This window comes from Abramis brama (assembly GCF_963993115.1).
Source record: "Abramis brama genome assembly, chromosome: 11".
Lineage (NCBI taxonomy): Eukaryota > Metazoa > Chordata > Actinopteri > Cypriniformes > Leuciscidae > Abramis > Abramis brama.
The window spans coordinates 10,747,527-10,765,552 of NC_139973.1; the positions used below are offsets into that span (position 1 = coordinate 10,747,527).

The following is an 18,026-nucleotide window of genomic DNA, read 5'->3' on the forward strand; positions in this document are numbered from 1 at the left end:
AATGGGGGCATAGGGGGGCTATTTTAAGATATCTGTTTGTACAGTTGGCATAAGATGAGTTCAGGGGAAATGTTTTAATAAATAAATAAATAAACACACACAAAAAAAAAAAACAGTTGGCTTCTAGTCTTTACTGCTTTTAAAAGTCTTTACATCCCCACTACAACAAAAAGGTAAATTTGCATGTAAAAGCATGGCACATTGCAGAGTTTCAAAAGTATAGAAATACAGAGTATAAAAGTTTAATATTGTTTACTATTAAGAAGTATTTAATTGAATCAAATACTAGTTCTGGATTTGCTTCATCAAAAACTTGATAACACAAATAAAAAATGAATGTATAAATAGCCATTATTGCACCAAAAGTAACTGTTAAGAAGCTGCATTAAAGAACAAATATGCTTACACATAGACTGTGTGGTCTCTTTAAGAGCATGATGGGGTGAAATTTGACCTTAGCTCTCATGTCTCATGAGGGCCTTTCCTCAGATTCCATGAGGGAAAAACAAACACATAAGCATTGGAAAGTAAAGTGACAATTAAAAAAAAAACTTCTACACAAGCTGTAATGTTAAGTTATTTTCAGTGATCAAGAAAACTTGTTGAATATTTTTCCCTTCAGTACAGTCTGACAAATCATGGTCTATATTTAGTGCTGTTGCTTAGTGGGAATGGCCATGGAAGGTTGACAGAGCATGCTCCCTCTCCCAGTGTTTACTGTCAGACGCAAGGCAGCAAGCGTGTTTGTGTCGAGTGTGGGTAATGGACGAATTGTTGCCTGAAGGCAGACACCACAGGAAGCCAGAGATCTGGTACGATTCATTGATGCATGTGCTAATATAATGCGATAGACTTCGCTTGTTGCCAATACTGTGACTGATACAACAATAACTGTCTTTTTGTTGACATGTCGGAGCATTGACCTGTTTAGCACTGACCCTTAGAGCAAGATAAAATTATTGGTTCATTAAATTGAACTTTCTTTAAAGTTCTGTGGATTACTGAGCAAGTTGTTATTTAGCTGCATTTGCTAAACAAATATATATTTTTTATCTCTTCAGATGCATGTTCCTTGACATTCTTTTAAGGACCTCCAGGATGTATTTAGGCTAAGGCTAACACTTCTTCAAGTTAAGCTATCAAGACAAAAAAACTAAAAAAACTAAATGGATCTGAGAGCCAAGCATGGTTTGACGCTGTTGGAGCAGCTAAACCGAATGCGGGATGCTGAGCAGCTAACAGACGTGGTTCTAATCGCTGAGGGTGTTAGCTTCCCATGCCACCGTGCGGTGCTTTCTGCCTTCAGTCCATACTTCCGCGTAATGTTCACCTGTGGCCTGCGCGAGTGTACCAACCGTCAAGTGGTGTTAAGAGACATGCCGGCACAAAGCCTGGCCCTTTTGCTAGAATACATGTACAGCTCCAAACTTCCACTCACTGCAGCCAATGTGCAGGGCATCTCTGTTGCTGCTTTTCTTCTACAAATGGATGATGTGTTCAGTCGTTGTCAGATCTACATGATTGACAACATGGATGCTTCCAATTGCCTTGGAATCTATTATTATGCCCGGGATCTAGGGGCAGAGGAGTTGGCCGACCAGGCTCAGCGCTATCTGCGGCAGCACTTCACTGAAGTGTGCCTTGGGGAAGAGGTGCTGGAGTTGGAGGCTCACCAGTTAGGGATGTTATTGGGCTCAGATGACCTTAATATTTCACGGGAAGAGAGCATTTTGGATGTGGTGATGCGCTGGGTGAAGTACAGTCCGGGGGGTGTAGGGTCAGTGGAAGAGAACCGGGCCAGGCAGCTCCCAGAACTCTTAAAGAAGGTACGTCTTCCACTGGTGGGTGTCGATTACTTGAAGGGGACGATGAAAAGGAACACAGCACTGCTAGCTGATGCCGAATGTCTTCAGATAATGGAAGAGGCAATTGAAACTGCAAGCTTGGATTCAGATGCTCCACCCCGCCGACTGAAGCTGCGTTACGGTATGGAGACCACAGACCTCCTGCTCTGCATTGGTAATGACGGCGGAGGGATACGCTCACGTTATGGAAGCTACACCGAGCGCAGCTTTTGTTATGCTCCCAACACCGGGCGGACTCTGTTTATCACCTCCCCACGATACGGTGATGCGCTTGGATTTGTCTATGCTGGAGTGGTAACTGAGAGGAATGAAATTGTTGTGGCAGGAGAGCTGGGAGCCAGAAGGATGGCGAGGCAGAAAGACAGATACGTCGAGATTTTCATGTGAGGCTTCTGCAGGAGAAAATGACAGTAATACTCCCATGTTTTCAACATCAAATAAACTGTATCAAGCAAAACCTTAAACTAATGTGTTTATTAGAGCACCTAAAATTTTAATTTAAATGAGAGAAAATACATCACATTATTACAGACAGTAAAACATTCAGTTCAAAAATCTAAAATTTGCTATGTGTTTTTCAGGTACAACAAGGAAGCCCAAGGATCCTGGAAACACTTGAGCTCAGCAGAGTATCGTGACTCTTATGCAATGAGCTCTTTGGGAGACAACCTGTATCTGATTGGAGGTCAGATGAAGCTGAAGAACCAGTACCTCATCACCAACAGTGTTGAGCGTTGGTCTCTACAGGGTGGGCCATGGCGAAGTGGTGCCCCTCTGCCCATGCCCCTTGCCTATCACAGTGTAGTTCGGATGAAGGGTCGCCTTTATGTGCTTGGGGGACGGACTCCACAGGTAATATACCAAAATAGTGGAAATCTGTCATCTTTATATTGCAGAAGAAGAGTAATAAGAATGGAGGCTGGATGGTGAAAAAACAATAAATCGCTATAATTTGGAAAATAAAACCAAGTGGGGGAGCACAGTAACTGTGTATTTATTGTGTAACTGTGTATTCATTCGCTCTAATGCACCTGTTCTGCCATGTCTCATGAATGGCAGTCGTTCCGCACAGATGACGAGCCTGACCGTATGAGTAATCGCCTGCTTGAATATGACCCCGAGAACAACAAGTGGAGTGAACTTGGCCCTATGAAATATTCAAAATACCGTTGCAGCGCAGTCGCACTCAATGGGGAAATCTATGTACTGGGTGAGAACGTCAACAGGATGAGTGCAATATGACAACTTATTTTATTAAAAAGTAAAGCTAGGAATCACCCATGGCAATTACAAAGATTATACTGTACAGTAAAATGAGCTTCAGTGTCTCCTTCTGCAGGTGGTATTGGGTGTGAAGGTGTGGATCGCGGCCAGTCACGTCACTGCCTTAATGTAGTAGAGATCTACAACCCTGATGGCGATTTCTGGAGGGATGGTCCTCCTTTACCATGGTCTCTCCTATCACTTCGCAGCAATGCATCAAATGCTGGTGCTGTTGATGGAAAACTTTATGTCTGTGGATACTACAAAGGAGCAGGTAAATATTTAAATATACTGTAATATCAGTATCAGTCCACTTAGGCTGAGTTAAGGCTGCTCTGTGCTCTGACCCACCTCAGCCCCTAGTATAACAATATGCAGTTAAAATTGTTGTGTAAATGCATTTATGCTACCTCTGAGCAGCATTAAACCTAATTGCCACTTCAGAAGCACTTTTGTGCCACCTTTGTAAATTTAGCATTTGTTTAGCCTTGAACAGTTAAATCCATGTAATACTCTGTGGCCATTCAAAATAGACAACATTGTAAGTACTCCACTCTTTCCCAAGATCGTCATGATACCATCACTAAAGACATCCTGCAGTTGGATCCCTGGGAAAATGTATGGACTGTGGTGGCAAAGCAGGCTCTGATGCACGACAGTTACGATGTATGTTTGGTGGCAAATCTGAACCCTCGTGGACTCATACCCCCTCCTGCTGACTTGGTAGAGGAATGACAACAATCTCTCCAAAAATGATTTCTCATGAAAAATTATGCGATTTATATTATTCACATGACAGAATTCCTCTTCTGTCATGTGAATAATATAAATTGCATGATTTTGTTACCCTCCTGCCAGAAAACTGTAGATATAGGGAGTAGGGCTTTCATAAATACATATTAATTTTTACTTCAAACTATTTTAATTTATAATTCTGCAAGTGCTTTAGTGATTTTGTTGTTGTCGACATTTTGGGATTTTAAATATTACCAATAGTTGAGGTATAGTATGTATTAAGATATGTGTCAAATTATATGATGAAAAACACACATAATTTACAGTTCAAAATAAAGTAACACTCCGAGAAACTTAAAATATGATTTTACTTCATTTGCATAGTAAAAATGTATAGCATAGAGTTGCACAATACAGTACTGTACTTTACTGTAACTTTAAGCAGTCAATGCAATTTACTAAACATATATTAATCTGTCAAACTTAACAACAGCTAAATCTGTCATGTTTCAAATGCAAACAAAATTGAATATATTTTTAACTATATTTTATCTGTTAATGTTACACAGAGGTTGTCTAAAATATTTGCAAGGCCAAAACAAATTATTCACAAACTTCTGGAATATGATTTGCAAAAAGGAATATGAAATGTCTGAATTACAGAAAGTGCTTGAATGTTATTGCTTTAGAGTCATATGGTACAAGTAAAATAGAACAATACTTTTAGAGGCAGTAAAGTCTGTCAAACTATCTTTGAGTTTTTATAATATCCATATGTGCCAATGTTCAAAAAAGAAACAAGGAACAGCAACAGAAAAGGAACAGATAATGTATATTGTCTATAGCAAGAAAAGTGGTTAGAGAACAAGTTCACATGTTCACATGCAATTTCAAGTTCTTAGTAAAAAAAAAATATATATATATATAAAATCATTTCTCAAATGTAAATGTAATGAGCATACAGTATGGAAGTATTCTGCATTTTATTCTGAGTCATTAGTAATGTCAAAGAGCTGCCACAGGCCACCTTCTCCTACTATAACACTAGCTTTAGGTTCAGGCACCACATTTTCCCACTCAGTCATCTTGTACTCCACCATCATTTGGGAACTGTCTGTGTCTTCAGACCACAAACTGAAGGGTTTTAGTGGTTGCTCAGCTACACATCTACTGACTGGTGCTACAGTGGCTTGCTGCTGATTCTCTGCAACAGATGTGTTGGTCACTTTCCAGTTGTCACAAAGAGAAGACAAAGGTACTCTGTCTTTTTGTTCACACTGAAGGTCTTCATTCTGCAAGCTGTCATTTGAAAACTTCATTGCTCCTTTTTTTCTCACCAGTTGTCTTTGTGGGAGAACCAAGGCTCTCTTTTTCCCCCTATAGTTCAGGGCTTTTTGGCGCCTCCTAGGTACTTTCAGTGGTGGCATTGCATCAGTGCCCAATCTGTTCAATGGTTTTTCAGGCACCAGGTGTCTATCTACATACTGTTCTTCTTCGTCCTCTATGGATGCAGTGGATTGAGCATCCACAAGTGGGCTTGAAGGTCTGGTCTCAACTAACTGTGTGCACCAAAATCTCTGTGAAGCATCAGATGAAACCTCCTCTGTGACTGCTGTCTGCTGTCCTTTTACAGGCAGAGCATGTGCATTTCTGTTTTGTGTCTTATGTGTGGTAAGCAGACACTGGTTCTGTTCTACTGCTTCTCCTGAATAAATGACAGGCCTGTTGCACATCATCTTGCTCTCTTGGTGTTTCTCAGCTGACATGATACAGAACCTCTCTAACAGACCAGGTGATGTCTGGACCTCACTGTCAATCATTCTGGCAGAGCTAGGTCCTGCTATTGTCTTGTGAGTAGAAATCAAAGTGCTAAGCTGAGACAGAATATTTCCCAGCATGCCCTGCTCCTTGCTCTGCTCTACTTTTAGATGTTCCAGATCCCGATGGAGGTTAAGCACGTTTGAGCTCAACTCTTTTGCAGCCAGACTGCTCTATTTTAATAGAAAATAAATGTGGCTTTATTAGCAATGCCAATATAGAGTATGTTAATAATAGCTTTACATCGATTGTCTAGGACAGGTTATATGTTCAGTCCTTACCTTGGCTTCCCTGTCTGCCATTTCTATTTGTGTTTGGCTCTGCAGAGTCTCAAATTGACATGTTATACCCTCTTTCACACTGTTTAAATAACCTTCAACTGCAATGGACAACATAATGTCATAAGTTATAAATAAATAACATCTACAACATCTTTTAATATATTAAAAAAATATAAATATGCTATTTAAAGCTACACTATGTAACTTTTGGCCCTCTAGCGGTTAAAAAACAAAACTGCATGCATTTTGTGGAACATTGTTTTGTTTTTTGTGCTTCGGCTCTGCATAACTGTTCGGATGAATATGATTCTTTCTAATAACTAAAAAAAGAGAGAGAATATCCTACTGCTCATAAAACATTCACTACTAGGTTTAAGAGATATAACCAGTTTGGAAAAAAATTGAGCAATTTTTCTCAAAATTTTACAGATATGAAGAGAAACACTAGCCTAGAAATCTAGACGCACCCTAGTGGCAGCCAATTTTATTTTGCAGCCAGGGTGGTCTAGCAACTCTCCGTTGGCTTTCGAGCTAGAAAAATCAAACTCTAGTCAGGCCAATCACATTGTGTATAGAGTCGGCGGGCGGGCTTAACAAAATGACGACAGAGTTGCGACGGTTCCCTGCTACTTGAAAACAAAGAATTGCTGCTACTGCTGGTGAACAGCGGTCTTTCGAATCGGCTTTGGCCGCAACTTGGAGGACTTGGAGTTAAGCTTTTCTTTGAGAAAAGAACAAAAAACGGCACTTAAGTCATTCTTAAAAAAGGAAGATGTGTTCGTAGTTTTGCCGATCTCCGCTGGTGGGAAAACGCTCTGGTTGGTTGTAGCGTTATCCTAATGCGTGCAGAGGGAATTTGAAAGACAACCGTTTATCCCGCCCTTCGGATTGAGCTCTGCTAATGGTGAGTTACAAAAAAAAAGTTACATAGTGTACCTTTAAACCTCGTATAATAATTATCTTTAATGGTAGTGTTATTTGCGGAAAGCTGCGCTCGTCAGCATGGGCTAACTGTTAAGAACCATCTGCATACAGTTATAAGAATATACAAAACTACAAGAACGTACTTGTGTTTGAAAAATGATCCATTCTCTCCACTAAAACTTTTCTGGTACTGTCATTACTTCCATCAATGCAATTTAATAAAGTCTCTCTCGTCTAAAAGGGAAGAGGTAGGTCAAAGTCAAGTAATATTGAAAGCGTGAATATGTGCAGTGAAAATATTCTAAATGTGTTAAACATGTATCTATGCCTTAAGTACAATACTCACATTTTCCAGAGTTTCCTGCAATTGTAGAATTCCATTAGTGAGAATTTCCCTAAAAAGTGAAACAGTTGTATAACAATATGTCAGGACAGAACCAAAGCTATAAGAAAAAGTAGAATAGTTTATTATTATTATTATTGAGCAGGAATCAAGGATAGACAAATTACCTTTCATATTTTTCTTTGGATTTTCGCTTCTCCTCTTCAAATCTGTCCAACATGCCAACAGATTTGCCACCAGTGAAGTTTAGGATTTTGCCATCACCGCCAAACAAAAACGGCTTAGAACTATAACTGCTGGACACCATCATGTCCTTCATCTGTAGAGGATTTAGACAATTTGGAATTATGAAACTTAAAATATTTGATAGACTTCTCCTTCACAACAACCTGTCACAACAATAAATGTCATTTATGAAAGGTTTGTGGACTAAAAAATAAAACAATCAAGAATATGTTCATCATATTACTCAAGATAAAACATGGCATGTTCTACAGTACAAACAAACACAGTTTATGCCCGAGATATTTACCTCCTGGGATGTATGCTGAGAACCTCTGCTCTGTCCACTCATCTCCTGAGTAAACCCTTGTGAATTGTCAGGCCACATTTGAGAGCCCAACAGAAACTGAGAGTCAGTCAGGCTAGAGTAGTCACTGGTTGGACCCTTACTGGGTTTTATCCCTCTATAACAAACATAATTCTGAATAAACATCAATATAAACACGAGATTATAATGTTCCCTTTCAAGGTAAAAGTTTGGGTAACTTAAGTGTAAATGACAGTAAAAGTTAGCTGACAAAAATCCTCTAGTTAGTACATTATTTAGGTATCAAGACATACCCAGAAGTTGCGGGGATGTTCAACATCTCCTTAATATTCCAGACATTGGGCTTCATATCCAGGCTTTCAAGATCTAAAAATGTGTTTAAAAATACATTTATCAGTGTCATAATAAATTACTGTTTACGCGGGAGCCGGGCGGCTGCCGTCATCAAAGCTGTGTGTTTTTATTATAAATTAGCGAGAAAACAACTGTTTAGTTTAGTTCGTTTTAAAGAAATGTGACTTACCAGTAAATGACTTTGATATGCAGTAATGATTCTGAGGCAACATAAATAAATTTTGGCGGTCGTTATTAGTGCTGACCGTTACGGTTTAATTAAGCTGTGTGTAAGTTAGTACGTGACATCTACAACAGACTGCGGCAGTTTTCCCGGGCTACAGAATTCAAACAGTTCATGCAGCCAACAGTACACACTACACCGACACCCCCTTTAACCATAGCCTGGCTGATTGCGATCGCTAGATGGCACTATTTAAATACTTATAATGTGAGTGGAAATACATTTCACTTACAATGTGTTTAAATAATATATATAATAATATTATTTATTAAATTAATTATATTATTATTATTAAATTATATATATATATATATATATATATATATATATATATATATATATATATATAATTCGTATTCCCTATTATCATTATTTGAACACTTGTGTATTGTTATATTGTAAGTGGAAATATATTGAGGTTCATGTCATGTCATCTTAGTATATAGGCATTTTGCAAACATATTCAGTTATTTAAGAAATCACAATTTACAGTTGCACTAACGTTACTGTTTATTACATTACGTGGTTGTAATGATAAAACTGCTGGTTGTATGCCTGTGACATTTAAAAACATATATAGTGCGGTGAAATATTGTGTAATTTATCGATAAAACCCCATAGGGTTACTTATCTTGCTAAACATTCGCACTGTGGTTCACCATAAACCAAATTCATTGTTGAGCAATAAAAAATAATAAAAAAACCTGTAACCTAGCAACCAAAACTACAAATGCTCGTGTCGTGTCTCCATAATAAAAGCCATACATCTTAGAAAATGCAAAGCAACTCTGATATTTCATTTCACATATGTTCTTATTAATAACTTAATCGTTAAAATACACTGAGGAAGCAGAAAATGAAGAACAGTAAAACCTCTAATATTACAATTGACTGATCTGTTTCACTTTAGTATGTTTAGTTAATAAATGTTATTCGCATCACAATATGAACATACATCATTAACAAAAATGTTCTAATAATGGTGGTCTAATAAATGCGAATCTAAAAAGACTTGTATTTTGGCAGTGCAGTTTATTTATCAGGAAGTAAACTCCCGTTGTCAAAAGATTTCTGACATATTAAAACGTTTCGCAGGTAAGTTCACGTGCTTATTATCACAGAAATCTGTCTTATGTCGTCGGAAAACTAAACAGTCATCGCTTCTGTTTTATTCGTTGAGTGTTTTGTAAAATGGCATACCAGTTATCCACACAGCAAGCTAACGTTACAGTAATTAGCCAGCTATTCAGTAAATAGACTGTTGAAGAACTTGTTTGGTGGGGTAGCTTGTGTGTCATACTGTATTTCCTCAAAACTGGTGCTAAAATGACATTCTTTAGAGAATATACAACCACCACTCTTTAGAAAATATACAACCACCGACCAGAAACGACATTTGAATCATCAGTGTAGAATTAGACGGCTCGTGAGATGAGTTGACGTCCTCAGAAAACTTGATGGCTCAATCTTGAAGTTGACATTACCCTGCATTTATTAAATATACAAAATGACATGTTAAATCGAACAAAAAACGGATTACCTCAAATTTGGGCATTTTAGAGCATAAACATAATGGGCTTATCCATTTTAAATCCATTTTGACTCCATCTAACCCACAAGGAGTAATCTCATCAGTACAGTCTACTACATCAGTGCTGCTCTTTTTGTGTTAGAAATTCCAGAGACCATTCTTGATCTGTGTTTTGGTTTTGCATGTGTTTCAGGCTCTCCTAGAAAACTCCAATGACTGTTGTGAAAGAATAAAGAGAATGAATGAAACCTGTGCAAATTTTTCACTCTGTAATCCTGGTACGTTTCAAATGTAATTTTTCAAATTGTGAATAATTTTTAAATAACACTAAAACAGAGATGAAAAGGAATGTGCCTTGTAAATACAACCTGAGCAAATTTTCTATGCATACTTTGTGTGAAACTAGTTCCTTCGAATTGTATGTTATTGATAGGCTATAGGGACATTTTAGTACAATTGATATTGATAGTGCATTTGGATCCTCCTCTAGGACTCCTTCAAGTTCAGGAGAACAGTACAACCTTTTGTGTGTCCTGTGACTCAGCAGAACAGGGGAATTCAACTTCATTTAACAATAGTAAGTGCCATAAATAACTACATAGTCTAGAAGATTGCTTAATGTGGATTTTTCCTCATGCATCATGCCTCATTGAAATGTTAAAGCTACAATTTGGGAATCATTTGACTCTAGGAGTTATTTGTTTACCTACTGTTTTAGATGTGCTCTTTATTTATTATATTGTATATCTTTTTATTTACTTCATTGTTGTTTTCTACTCTCCCTCTAGCAAGGACTAGTCCCTTTCCAGGAACATTGATCAAAATGATTGGTAAGTTACCATTATTTAATAATAGTTATGTGAACAGCTCACAAAAAAACCTGCTTCAAAACCTAGTTTATTAGTAAATCGTGGCCACAATTGACTAATTCGTTCCCTCGTTTTACTAAATCATGCACACAATATAATAATTAGTTCCAGTGATTTAGTATATCGTGGCCACGTTGTACTAATCCGTTCCCTCATTTTAACTAAATTGTTCGCACAATATAATAATTTGTTCCCTCGTTTTAGTAAATCGTGTGCAGATTATAATAATTTGTTCACTTGATTTAGTAAGTCATGGCCACGTTGTACTAATTTGATTTGATTTAACTAAGTCAAGGGAACAAATTATTATATCGTGCACACTATTTACTTAAAAGGAGTGAACGAATTAGTACAACATGCTGACATATTTGATTTGTTCATTTTTTCCCGCATGTCATATGCGGGGCTCCGTAGTACGGCACTATAATTTCATCCTTTGCATTTTAATGGCAGGTGGTCCAGGTGTAGCGGCTTCTGTCCTTCTGGGAACTCTTCTGATCAGCCTGGGCCTCATCCTCTCGGTCGCATCTTTCTTTTACCTTAAGCGTTCCAACCGCCTCCCTGGAGTCTTCTACAGGCGCAATAAGGGTAAAAAAAAATGAAACGTCTTAAAGTCATAAATGTGTAAATCAGTTTTCAATGCTTTTTTTGATATAGGAACAGTTTTATTAGTGACAGCTGCTTTTAAGTTTGGATTAAGGTTTATAGTTTAGTTGAATTTGTAATTTATTTATTATTATTATTATTATTATTATTATTATTATTATTATTGGTAGTGTTTTGGGGTTTAATTTATTCAAGATGATTTTTTTGAGGTTTGTAAATTGTGTAATTTTCCTTTATCAGCTTTTATATTCCAACCAAGTGAGACGGTAAGATAATCCACTTAAAATCCATTTGTTTTTGTCTAAAAAAAACTTTTTATGTTATCAAAGACAAACACTGCTTTGTCTTTTAAATATTACTGTAGCTTAACAATGGATACCGAATTACTAACTTGTTCATATTTTCTTCCAAGGCTGTCATGATTCCTGAAGCTACATCTTCAGGTAATAGAGACTGTCAATACTTGATCTGTATTTTGAATTATCAAAGTTCTAAAGAGGTGGTGTATCGTAGTTCCAACTGTGCTAAATTTCATTGGCAAAACATCTATTGGGAATATCTGATTACCGGTAATTGAAACAAACTGAAGTAAAAGCAGCATGCTCTGTTTAGTATATAGAATGAATGTGACTCTTTTTTTTCCTTTTTTTTTATTGTCTGCAGTTCGCAAGCCAAGATATGTCAGGAGGGAGAGGCCTTCAGCAACATCAGCATCCAGCAGTGCTACTGTGGCAACAGGGGCAGTAACCAAGGTATACAATGTGTGACCAGCCTCCAAGGGCCGTCTGTAAGCCCCCTTTCAAAACATGAACCTGTCCTATAGCACTGTTTCCTTATGGGATTGTTAACTTTTTTGTGAAACCTTCCTTAAAGTTATGTAGGCTACACGAGGCATCCAGTATCTTGATGTAGGCTTTTATCTTGAAAACTTTTTTTTAGATCATCTTTTCATTGATCCAGATATTTATTTCTATTTATATATTTTTCACACAATATGTTCTTTCGTTTGTTCTTTCTTTCTTTCTTTCTTTCTTTCTTTCTTTCTTTCTTTCTTTCTTTCTTTCTTTCTTTCTTTCTTTCTTTTTAAAAGACCAGGTGTTGCACTACTAGAGTATTTTTGATTAAGCTATAATTCAGTCAATCAAGTTGTTTTCTCAATGAATTTTGTACTGTTTATATTTGTTACCTGTATGTTTCTGTGATATTGTACTTTTGAATCTTGTGACATTGTAACTAGGCTATAAAACAAGACTTCCGCAGTTAGTCATACTTGCACACAACCAACCCCTCAAACCTCATAAATAAATAGACATTAGCATATTTACCATTTGGTTAAAACCATTTTAGTGTTTGGCTCCTGTACACTCAAATATTATATTTTCTATTAATCCTGTACAGTCTCAACAGCACTTATTGATACCATATACTGTACATTTGCTGGAAATACCCTGTATGAGCATTGAAAATACTTTAGGCTTGGGTTTCTGTGTTAACAGCATATTCATGTTATACTAACAAGTGTGTATTAAATGTCCAACCGCTAACAATAGCACATTCCGCACTATATTCAACATAAAATGTTCTGGCTTTCACCAAAGAAGTTTGAGTTATAGCGATACATTCAAATTTGCTAGGCCTTAAAGTTGCAAACTTGCTGTTAACACACAATATATATTCAAAATTGTTGTGAAAAACTGTTGCCAAACAAGGAGTTAACTAAAACATTCAGCTCCCATTTATTCCTTTTTTCCCACTGTAAAATATAAAGTGCCATTAAGTGAATGTGCTAACGGGTGAAGTTACCATTTTTGATTTTGTGCATTTTCTACAAAATTAGAATGTAAAAGTATGAAATAACTCCTAGATTATCTGGTAAATTTTTTTTGTTTTTTGGTTGAAAAACAAACAAAAAAATGCTCGATAATATTGTAGTGTCATAAAGAGAGTGATACACTGGTATTTGTATGAAAGGGCTGGAGAAGTCAGTTACTTTTTAGCTTTACTTTGAAAATGTTTATTGAAAATAGTGGCCTTTTAGTAAGCCATATCATCCCCTATGCCTATATATTTATGATTTTCTGTGTTGTTTTTAGTTTTTTAATTTGTAATAATGGTTCTGTTTATTTAAAGGATTATGTTTGATTTTTTTCTACATCTTTTCTACTTCATTTTAGGAAGGGGTATTTGAACATTGTTTTGTAAAATCTTCAGTATGCTGGATTAAGCAAAAGTAAGGAATGTTTACTTGATGTAAAGTTAAATTATGTGCTTTCATGGGGATACATCAGTGATACTGATTCTAGAATATAACCACTTAAATTCAACTTATTTCTCATGTCATTTTATTGGCTGTTGTGCAGCAACTGGAAAGCATGTCAGTATATTTTGTATATGAATTATGGTCCGATTGATGCTGTTGATTAACTTTTTTTATATGTTGATGTCCTAATGGAGTATTGATCACAAACTGAATAATATTTGATGAAGATTTCAGTGTTTACAGAAATAAAAGATATTTTGATTTATGAGGAAAAAAGTCATGTATTTATTACTTTATATCATCAGAGCAGAATGTAATTTAATAGTTCTTGCAAAGAGCCACTTTGCACAAAATAAACAATCCAGGTGGCGGATGGTGTTAATCAAGAGTAATTTGCTTTATAAATTCTAGGAAGATGTAGAGTGAGGTTGGGAGTGGTGGTTATAAATCTCTTTTTCAAGAATTTGATGGCTGGCCAATCATTGTGTTATCATCTGTAGAGTAGTTATTAAAATGGTAGAATATTAGGTTGGACTTGTTTCAAAAGCAATTCGGCATAATCAAACCTAACTATTACTGTGATCGGAAAACCACTCATCTGAATGTGACCAGTCACAAGTTTACATTTGCCTTGGGTAAACAGATGGGGAGACTTTGATCCCATTTATCTATAATATTATAAGCACTTCCTTATAAGAATACTAGATCAAAACAGAGCAAGTACTACGTCACTGTCTTTCCATTAGCTCAATCCACTACGTGATGTTTGTCATGTCTCACTTTTGATACAATTGCAAATATCCACATTTATACGGGATTATTTAAAGCATTCAACATAACAATAGCTGGCACACTACCATGTAAAATATACACAACAGGAACTGTACTCACACCCTCAGAGAGAAAACGTGACTGTTGTTGCACATGTAAACATATCCCGTATTATTTTTCCTCATACCTGGCTGTTTATCTCCAAGTGAGACAGAGAGGTAATATATTTGATCATTCAACAGTCATGTGACTTTGAAAACGGTTCAAATTTACAGCCAATTTCTTTATTATTATGGTTTTGTTATGCACGTGTGATGTCTTATCAGTTACCATAAGCATTGTTTTTGTTGAACCAGATAACTGATGACAGTAAACTTGCAGAATGCTGTAGTAAATTTATTAAGATTATATTTATGTTAAAAATTACATTAATACAATTTGTATGTGTAAAAAATAAAAATATGCAGTTGCAGAACACTAACTTGTCTCTCCAGATAAAACTATTAATATCTTAATAATTTACAACACTGTGAAATAAATAATGTGCTTTGTGTTAAACCTTAGTCACTTACAATGCTTTGTCATTCTTGCGTTAACTAAGGTATTCAATGACAGTGTGAAACCTAATCCTATCGGAAAACCTGTTCCTGCTTCCCTCTCTTTGTCATCCCTCCTGCTTTTCCATTATTTGCACACGTACGTGTATGAGTTGGTGTGGGCGTGGGTGTGTGTGTGTCGGCTAGTCAGAAAGAGAGAGAGCAAGGTAATGATTTATGGTTTAACTCACTTGAGTCACAGCTCAGAAGTATACTTCAAACTTCTGAAGAGGAGAAGAGGCCAGTTGTACTTTACCGGAAGACCAAGACAGACAGGTCTGGAGAAAGACGGGCATTGAAAGACTTGTTTTGGAAACTTTTCAGTCAATTTTGAATCTATCTAGAAGAAGAAGAAGAAGAAGAAAGCATCAGCAAGAGAATAATACTGTCTTTCTCTTTTAAGGTAACTTCTTTTCTTTTCTCACTCTGCCCCAACAAACCGAACAGTTGGGTTTTTGTTGGATCAGTGGTTTAATTTGAACAAGCCTTAGATGATTTAAGATTAATGTCATTTTAATTACAAATAGAGATGTTTATACTTTGTCTAGTCATAGTACATTAAATGTAAAACAAGTGAGTCATGATGAACAGGTATATGTGATGCTGATTAAGGTGTAAAATGATATGCATGATGATAGTACTCTGAAACATGATTCAAAATGCATTTCTTTCATGATTGGTTTTTAGACATTTGCAAGGTTTGTCTCAGCATCATCTTTATCATAAACAGCATTGCAGTAATGATGCCCATAAAGCAACCACATTTACATGTTGTTATTTGCTATGTCAGATAGTTTAACATGCAACCATTTGGGATTATAAAATTCAAAAAGGATTTTGTTCTTGCATTCAAATGCATAGCATAAAAAGCAACATTTTAAGCCTATATTTACCACTTTCCATCTATTTGGATTACACAGTTTTAACATAAACTAATAAACTTAATGAAATGCATATTTTCTGTCATACATAAATTAAAGTTACTCAAACTCATGGCATAGTTTATTATTATATAAAAATATTTTTTAATTTCATTCGTAATTTTCAAAATTCATTTTGGATTGATTGATGATACATATATAAACCTGGTTATTGTGTATTTAAAACATTTGTTTTATTTCTACTATTACAGAAATATTACTTGTTTTATTAATGTACGACTGATAACTATGCATCACATTAAGTTTATAAGTTTGTTTATGTTAAAACTGTGTAATGCAAATGGACGGAAGATTTATATGCAATTCAAAGACGTACATTTTAAATTAAGGCCTAAATAGTTTTGAGTGTATTAAAAAACGGTTAAACTATTTATATTTAATAAAAGTTGCCTATAATCACATCAGAAGCTTTTCAGAAAAAAATAAAGTGTTAAGAAAGACCATTACTCAAGTATTACTCAACTCCTTCATTGGTTTAATTCAGGACAGCATCTGTATCTTTTAAGCAGTCATTGTGCCAATGAATTACTATTAATAATTATATAAAAATTCATGTTGCATTTCAGATTTTCTTCTGAGCACAGAACAGGATGGAGGAACCAGAAGTATCCACAGCAACACGTATGGGTTCAACACGGCACCAACACGAGACAGTGGCCTCTGCTGATGATGAGGACAATGCCTGGGATGTTGGTCCGGAATGTTCAATCTGCTATTCCCCATACGACAACACCTTCAAGACACCGAAGCTTCTTGAATGTACCCATACCTTCTGTCTGGAATGCCTGGCTCGCTTTGTAGCTATTTCACCGGAGCAGGCAGGCACCCAGATCACCTGCCCCCTTTGTCGGCAGCCAACGTCCGTGCCTGAGCACGGTACTCCGGATCTGGCCACCAGCCAGGAAGTTTTGGGTCAACTTCCAAGCGACCAGCAACAAGTGGAGAAAGTTTTCCTAGATGGACAGAGGCTGTGCTACTCAAACCCAATGATACCTAACTGTATCTGCATTGACATTGGTGAGCATAAAGCGGAAGAGCCGCCGAGGAGAGAGGAGAGAAGAGAGGGTTGTGGACACAGGTTGCTGCGATTCTTGGGTTTTCACGGGAACTGGAAGAGGCTTGTGGTCTTCATCATGGTGCTCCTTGTGGTCTTCTTTGTTATACTGTGGCCCCTCCAGTGCGTTATTATCTCAGGCTCAATGTCAGAATGCTTCTTGGATCAACCAGGGATTCCAACTACTTTCGCATCTGCCAGACCTACAGTGGGTTCCTAAGACACGCAGGTGCACACAAGAATTTTGAACAGTTTAAATTTCATGAATTGCAAAAGACATTCAGATTGTGTTGGCTTCAGTCTAAAAACATGACTGACTGGATGATAGCGATAGAGGCCAAAACACAAACACAACATTTACAGCTTCATGTCAATAAATCTGCATTGGTTAAAGTTCTATTTTCTTCATTAAACTGAATATTCAGCCCGTTCTCATCCCAAGTCGTCATATACTGACGCTTTCAAAATGTCTTCAATATCTGACGCACAAAGCACCCTTTAGCGTCCATATGAGACGCATAACCCTACCGCAGACCTAAACTACCCATAACCGAAGCGTCTCATATTGACGCTAACTGTACGTTCACACCGCCACCGGCGAGATAGTGTGCTTTGTGCGTCGGATATTGACGAACTTTCGAAAGCGTCAGTTACATGACGCCTAAACCTACCCATAACCGAAGCGTCTCATATGGACGCTAAAGGGTGCTTTGTGCGTCGGATATTGAAGAATGTCTGAAAGTGACGATTTGGGGATGAGAATGCGTTGGAATATTTGTTGCTTGAAATGTCATTGTCATATCACAGCTTCCTAAATACCACTGTAAACATTTAAAAGTATTTTCTGTCTTTAAAACAGATGAACAAATAAACACTGAGGTAAAACAGGTTTTTATGATTTACACTTATAGGATCATGATTGCCTTGCTGCATGGAACCCTTTAGAAGCTCTTGCACATTCTGTAAAATAATAAGCCTGCAATTTCTTTTTATGTTTTTATATGCTCTTATTTGCAAAATGATTGATATTTTTAAAAATGAT

General features: G+C 36.6%; 4 protein-coding genes across 5 annotated transcripts; 3 read left to right on the plus strand and 1 right to left on the minus strand.

Annotated features, from left to right (window-relative positions):
- Nucleotides 1-673: 673 nt before the first annotated feature.
- Nucleotides 674-5,597, plus strand: kbtbd12 (kelch repeat and BTB (POZ) domain containing 12). 2 transcript variants are annotated; one of them, XM_084129179.1, is made up of 7 exons: nucleotides 674-812; nucleotides 1,062-2,248; nucleotides 2,447-2,717; nucleotides 2,925-3,075; nucleotides 3,205-3,402; nucleotides 3,694-3,891; nucleotides 3,946-4,051. In XM_084129179.1, exons 2-6 carry the CDS (start codon nucleotides 1,167-1,169, stop codon nucleotides 3,861-3,863), a joined length of 1,872 nt encoding a protein of 623 aa, XP_083985305.1. In that variant the 5' UTR covers nucleotides 674-812; nucleotides 1,062-1,166; the 3' UTR covers nucleotides 3,864-3,891; nucleotides 3,946-4,051. The 2 variants fall into 2 exon arrangements, with proteins under 2 accessions (XP_083985305.1, XP_083985304.1); XM_084129178.1 differs by having other exon boundaries at nucleotides 3,694-5,597.
- ccdc36 (coiled-coil domain containing 36) lies at nucleotides 4,213-8,423 on the minus strand. The gene is made up of 8 exons (XM_084129184.1): nucleotides 8,303-8,423; nucleotides 8,073-8,145; nucleotides 7,762-7,915; nucleotides 7,397-7,548; nucleotides 7,233-7,281; nucleotides 7,030-7,120; nucleotides 5,963-6,060; nucleotides 4,213-5,854 (listed from the first exon to the last, which is right to left on the minus strand). The coding sequence occupies exons 1-8, from the start codon at nucleotides 8,343-8,345 to the stop codon at nucleotides 4,847-4,849; spliced, it is 1,668 nt and encodes a 555-aa protein (XP_083985310.1). The 5' UTR covers nucleotides 8,346-8,423; the 3' UTR covers nucleotides 4,213-4,846.
- Nucleotides 8,424-9,386: 963 nt separating this feature from the next.
- Nucleotides 9,387-13,898, plus strand: cUnh1orf159 (chromosome Un C1orf159 homolog). Its single transcript, XM_084129216.1, has 8 exons — nucleotides 9,387-9,451; nucleotides 10,081-10,165; nucleotides 10,378-10,464; nucleotides 10,676-10,717; nucleotides 11,210-11,344; nucleotides 11,603-11,628; nucleotides 11,775-11,805; nucleotides 12,026-13,898. The coding sequence occupies exons 2-8, from the start codon at nucleotides 10,126-10,128 to the stop codon at nucleotides 12,127-12,129; spliced, it is 465 nt and encodes a 154-aa protein (XP_083985342.1). The 5' UTR covers nucleotides 9,387-9,451; nucleotides 10,081-10,125; the 3' UTR covers nucleotides 12,130-13,898.
- Nucleotides 13,899-15,254: 1,356 nt separating this feature from the next.
- On the plus strand, nucleotides 15,255-17,335 carry LOC311092464 (RING finger protein 223). Its single transcript, XM_084129204.1, has 2 exons — nucleotides 15,255-15,392; nucleotides 16,497-17,335. The coding sequence occupies exon 2, from the start codon at nucleotides 16,521-16,523 to the stop codon at nucleotides 17,202-17,204; it is 684 nt and encodes a 227-aa protein (XP_083985330.1). The 5' UTR covers nucleotides 15,255-15,392; nucleotides 16,497-16,520; the 3' UTR covers nucleotides 17,205-17,335.
- Nucleotides 17,336-18,026: the final 691 nt, after the last annotated feature.